The following is a 6,547-nucleotide window of genomic DNA, read 5'->3' as shown; positions in this document are numbered from 1 at the left end:
TTTGAGGATCAAATTTGATATAATCAGCAAATAATGATATTTCTAAATTTTTCACAACTTCTGAAAAGTGTTTTCCTCCCAAATTTTTCAAGAAAACACTTTCCTAAAAATCAAGTTAAATTTTCCTTTGACTGGAAAGTATTTTTCATTTATTAACTTTCTAAACAACAAACAAACACAAGAAAGTTTGGATCCAAACAACAAACAAATACAAGAAAGTTTGGAAAGTGATTTTTCAGAAATTACTTTCTAGAAAACAAACATAAGAAAGTTTAGAAAATGTTTTTTTGAAAACCACTTTCTGGAAAATAAACACAACTAAAAAGGAAAATATTTTTCTGAAAATTAAGCGAAATTTTTCTTTAACTGAAAAGTATTTTTCATTGACTAGAAAGTGTTTTTCGTTGATTGGAAAGTGTTGATTGAAAAGTATTTTTTGTTGGCTAACTTTTCTAATAACAAATAAACACAAAAAAAGTTAAAAAATTATTTTTCAAAAATTATTATTTAAAAAACAAACACAACCTGTAATTAAAAAAACACCTCTTTCAGCTATCCGAAATGGCTAGTAAATTATTGTGGTTGATGACAGCTATGTGTTGCCATATTTTTACATGAAGCAAATGACGCGTTGTTTACTCAATATGTAACAAAGTGCTAGGCGTGAGAGCTTGGGTTTTTCTCTCCTAGAAAGTGCCAATTTTAATTGGGATAAATCTTTATTTAAATTAATGATTAAAATGTCAATTAAGAACTCATCTGATTATACCATACTTTTTAAATATGAGATAAGAGCTTTTATGATTATATTTGCAGTAAATGTTTTAATAATTTTATAGATGTCTGTTACACTATGAATTGTAAAGAAATTGAACGTGAATATTCTATTATAATTAAATATATATATATATATTGTTATTTTTCTATGGCTTTCATAAATTAATTATTATTTGATATTGTACATGGAACTACATAATTTTTATGAAGATATTTTTTTTAGTTTTTATTTTTAAAAAGAATTATGATAAGTTTTTGCTTAAAAAATACACTACTGATAAAAAAAATTATATGTTTTTATATAAAAAAATAATTACTAAATAAATGAGATTTTTGTCTTCAAAAATTAAGTATTTTTTTCTCATGAATATAAAAAAATATTTTTATTTTATGAATATTTATTTGAATTATCTTGGAATTTTATTAAGAAATGATGCTTTTAATTAAAAAAAAGAAATTTTTGTCAAATAAAAAAATGCATAAATGAGGAATCAAGAAATACATTTTCTTCTCTGGAAGTTAAAATTTCCATACTCTTTTGAATATTTATTTTAATTATTTTATAATTAATTAGAAATTAGCTTTAAAAATTCATGGGATCAATATACGGTTGTAAAATCTAGTCCTTGACTTTTGGCGAATGCAAAATTGTCCTTTTTTGTAAGCTTAACTCAAATGATGATTTCAATACTGTTTGGTATCATCGTTCGTTCATCGAGTATTAATTAAAATTAAACAAAATATATACTTGAATCTAAATGTAAATAATTAATTAGTTTAAAACCGATTATAGAAGAAATTTAATATTCTAGGTGAACCAAAATTAACTGCTTTGAGATTATTATTTTATTTAAAAAAATTATGATTTAAGAATTACGTACGAGCTTTCTTTCTTAATTAATTAGTTGCATGCAATTAACCGCATCGCCTTCAAGTTTCAATCAATTCATGGAATTAACCCTAATCCGCCATGCCAATGAACTTCTGGCATTCATGATTCCTCAAGCAATTTATACGAGCACACATGAACACAGGAGATGTACAACTATCACACTAATGGCATTCAAGTTTAAGGGCCACATACATATTCCACCTTCCATGAAAAAACAGGCAAAAAAGTAAATAAATCATTTACTAATAATCACCACGACGAGGAGATTAATTACATGAATCATCTCCCTCCAACCTAGCTCCGGGGTGCATTTGAACTCACGTGCATCATGCATGCATCCAACCATGCAATACATGTCCTCTCAAGGTACGATACTAGCGGCGTTGTAATGTGCGAGGTGAAATTGTGAAGAGTTTTTTCTCTTAAATTGTTATGATAAGTTAAAAACAATAGACTAATACATAAAATAAAGGAAAAAATGACCTAACAAGCCATTAATAATAAAAAAAAAAACATGATGGTTGGTGATATTGATCAAAAACAAAAACATGATGGTTGGTGATATTGATCAACCATAAGCCTAGTTATTGGGTCTAGTCTTTAAGAAATTCTTAATATTTTGACCAATTTAAAAGTGAAAAATATAATTAGGTTGTTCTCTTAAGAAAAAAACGAAGAAAGACTAGGAACTGCACCATGTTTTCTTCTTTGACCGAAATAATTAGTTCCTATTCGATATATATTACTATTGTTTTCATATTAATTTTGACAAAAACATATTTTTACTCCATTTTGTTTTTGTTTCAATTGCATGTTATTTTTTTTCCTTTTTTGTATATTATTATTGTTAAATTATCATAACGATATTTAAAAAAAAAAAAAAAAAACTCTGGGGTTGTATAACACATTTTACGCATTTAGGATGAGGTTTTTTTTAAAAAATAATAACATGTAAAGTAAGAATTAAGAAATAATAATTTAGTCCCTGTACTCTTAAAATTGTTTTGATTGAAATCTTATACTTGAAAATCCGAAGGGATAACGTGCCACGTCAACTTATAAACTAATGATATTATAACCATGTTTGTTTTTAGGTTTTAAAAATAGTTTTGAAAAAAATTAAAAAAAAATTATTTATTTTTTATTTTAAATTAATATCTTTTTATATTTTTAAATTATTTTGATGTATTGATATCAAAAATAATTTTTTAAAATATAAAAAATATATTTTTAAATAAAAATTCTTTAAAAAATAACTACAAATATATTCCTAAACCTGTGCTATAATAAAGAGACGGTAACAATACATGATGAATACAAAAAATAGTACAGAAGTTCAATAATTTTTCTTAAAAGAGTACAAGTATCAAATAATGGACAAAATTAAATTACTATAGATGGCGGGGGGTTGATTTGGGGTGCTGATGACGACATTATATTAATTTATAATGCCACTCCCCTCGTAGTGTATTTCATCTCTCCATAGAACTTGTAATGGCACTGTTACGGGAGTGACATCATGAACTATACTAAAAAAACATATTTTTATTCTATTTTGTTTTTATATTTTTCCAAAAAAACATATTTTTACTCTATTTTGTTTTTGTTTTAATTGCATGTTATTAGAGTAACGTGGATGTCTGAGTCAGCTTGCGCGCATCACAACTAATCCCACGGGTCCTGAAGTTAACGACCATGTAAGTCTCCAGTGACCATCATATAAGCAACCAAGGACTCGAACCATGATGGGTTCCCATATATGACACATTTTGCGCATTAGGATGAGTTTTTTTAAAATAAATAAATAAATAACATGGAAAGTAAGAATTAAGAAATAACAATTTAGTCCCTGTACTCTTAGAATTGTTTTGATTGAAATCTTACACTTTTTTTTTTCATATTGATAGAGTACTCTTTCTATTGAAGCCTCGTATGGCTCGTGCCGTGCATTCGAAAGGATAATGTGCCACGTCAGCTCACAAACTAATGACATCATCAAATAATGGAGAGACGGTAACAGAATAAAATGCATGATCAGGAGACTTGATTAATACAAAAAAGAGTACAAAACTTCAATAATTCTTCTGAGAAGAGTACAAGTATCAAATAATGGACAAAATGAAATTATTATAAATGTTGGGGTGCTGATGACGGCATTATATTAGTTCATCTCTCCATAGAACTCATAAGGGCACTAGTGTTGTGGGACTGACACATGAACTATAACCAAAATCAAAGGCTCAAGGACACTATAACCAAAATCAAACAAGCTATTAACAAACCACTCGGATGGATTTAGTTTCAAGATTAAAATTTGAAACCAAAATATTCAATTTAAAACCAAATTGCTAGCCCGTAGCTTCATCAACCTGCAAGTAGTGTTCGAGCTCATTCATGATGATAGTATTATTCGTCTTAAACAGACTTCTTAATTCAGCACTAGTATGCACACATGCCGCTTTCTAGAGTGTCAACTAGGCATGACAGAAGCAAACTCAACACGACGGAAAAACATATAGAGCAACAGCACCAAGCTCTAGCACCTAGCTAGCTAGAAGTGTTGCAACCCCAGGTTTTAAGATCATTATGGTTATACAGTGTGCTAAAAGTCTCTTGGATCAACAAATACATTCCCTATTACTTGCCCCATGACCGCGGGTTCCTCGCTGTCATCAGCGATGTCATTCACTTTCTTCAGGTACCAGAGGTCATTGATGAAAGACATGGAGGATTCTTGGGGCACATGCTCTATTAGAGGATCAGAGACCCCTAGTTCACTAATAATAACCCTGCAGTCCTTCACATTTTCAGCCAATCTTGATGCAAAGCTCCATATGGATTTCATGAGCTCTTGGAGCCCCTCTCCCTCTCCATAAAGCCCGAACAGAAAGAGGAATCCAAATGGTTTCTGTAGCGAGTGACATATTGGGAATTTAAGGCAAGGGAAAATCTTATCTCTTGCATGGCTTAAAGTTGCGTGAAAAAACTTAAACGGGTGGTGAGACTTTCTTATATGAAGCTTGTATGCCTCACAAGAATTCCATATGCTAAACATAGCCCAAGAACTTGGAGTTCTAGTGATGATGTCTTCATTCCTTTCAGTACTGTGCAAACTAAACCATTCCTCTTCTTTAAAATAAGATACCCATGTACCAACGCTCAGTTTTTCCTTCAAGATAGCATCAACGTCCGTCGGATATATGTCCTTGCTTTTGAACTTATTGTTGTACAGATAAATGGCCTGGTCTGTCTGCAGCTTCTCTATTTTTATGTCTTGGGACAGACCCTTTACAGGAAGACTAGCTGGTTGAACAAATATGACCAATGAGGTAAAGTTTATGTAATTGCACTTGGAAGTGAAGAGATTCGTAGAGGCCACATTGTTCTTTTCAGTTGCTAGGAAAGTATAGTGTGCCCCATTTCCTATCAGCCATTCTTCAACTGACTTGACAAGTTCCAGCCCGATCCCCATTCGTCTACATTAATTAGGTTGCACAAATGTACACGCTCATAAATTAGCATAATGCAAGCAAATTAACATATACTATTTATATGCTCAAGTACTTTTATGCATTTCTCAAACGTAATCTCATCTAGTTAGTATAAACATGATAACAAAACACAGGCAAGGAAGTATGACATTATGAGAGAAGAGAAGGACAGATTATTCTCAAAGTATCTTTATATTAACTAAGCAAACGGGTTATCAACTGGGACTATCCATTCAAAGCAGGAAAGACAGTAGAATTTCGTTTGATCAAATCTGCTCTTTTCACGTGATTAAGAACAAAAGGAAGCCTAAGTACGTAGCTGCTAAATTAAACCCGCCCACATATATATATGGTAACTCCCTTTCGCAAACTAACATCTTAGAACTTCCTATCTCCATGCATGAGGATGCTCACAAGTCACGAGCATGTGTTTGTGTTCTACATCTTGGCTTATAAAAAAATAAAAATTCTTCTTTGTTATTCAGGATTATTAATTACTTAAGCCTGCTAGTATTCCTTTAGCTTTCAATATTGATGGGATTATCTTTATCAAGATATTTGAACAAATTAATTAGAAGATGATAAACTATATATCATGATGGTTTATGACAAATAAGTTGTACGATGATATTTGCAACAAATTAGCTTTTTTCAACATGCTGAACATAAGTTCCCTTGTTCAGGAAATTAACATGAAAAAGACAGTCAGCTTGCAAATATACTCAAGTAATAGGGGGAGGGGAGAGAGAGATACCGATGTCTAGGAGAAACTCGAAGGCCTAGGATGCAGCCCAACCTTACATATGATGCTCCAAATCTAGTCCCCACACATTTGATGCATCCTTTAACTACACCGACAAGTTCCCCATTTTCACGCAGCTCGGCAACCTGTAGGCCATTTCAACCATATCAGTGGTCGACTAGCTAGTTAGCAATCACGAAAGCTAGCTACATGTGTCTTATGGGGGACAAGGGAGTTAATTTCCTTAATTGTAGAGAAAGGTAGAAGAAAGACAAATGATCAATATTTCACTATAGGTTAGCAAGATCGCAGTCCATATATATAATTTGATTTGGAGAAAGCTAGTAATGGAAAGAGAGAGTCCGTAGCTGTAGTTCACCCACCAGCATAACATGAACAGGATAGAACCTAATCCTAGATAGAGGGTCGCCCATCATGTTGGTGAAAATGGAGACTTCCTTATTAGATCCTATCTCGCACTTCCTCTCAAGCTTCCCCACCACTTTAATATCCCTGTCTTCATTGTATTCCCTTATTACAACCTTGTTCTCTATACTGCCACTCATGATCTTTGGCTAAAAAGAAAGCAAGTATAACTTGTTACTCGATCTCAAATGGGAAATAAAATTGTTTCAATGGTTTGAA

At 31.5% G+C, this 6,547-nt stretch overlaps 1 protein-coding gene across 1 annotated transcript; it reads right to left on the bottom strand.

The window, feature by feature from the left end:
* Positions 1 to 3,939: 3,939 nt before the first annotated feature.
* On the bottom strand, positions 3,940 to 6,547 carry LOC105115241 (probable N-acetyltransferase HLS1). Its single transcript, XM_011012091.1, has 3 exons — positions 6,286 to 6,547; positions 5,915 to 6,048; positions 3,940 to 5,145 (listed from the first exon to the last, which is right to left on the bottom strand). The coding sequence occupies exons 1-3, from the start codon at positions 6,466 to 6,468 to the stop codon at positions 4,272 to 4,274; spliced, it is 1,191 nt and encodes a 396-aa protein (XP_011010393.1). The 5' UTR covers positions 6,469 to 6,547; the 3' UTR covers positions 3,940 to 4,271.

This window comes from Populus euphratica, unplaced genomic scaffold (genome assembly GCF_000495115.2).
Source record: "Populus euphratica unplaced genomic scaffold, PopEup_1.0 scaffold5.1, whole genome shotgun sequence".
NCBI classification, from domain to species: domain Eukaryota; kingdom Viridiplantae; phylum Streptophyta; class Magnoliopsida; order Malpighiales; family Salicaceae; genus Populus; species Populus euphratica.
This window is presented reverse-complemented; position numbering and strand designations above follow the sequence as displayed.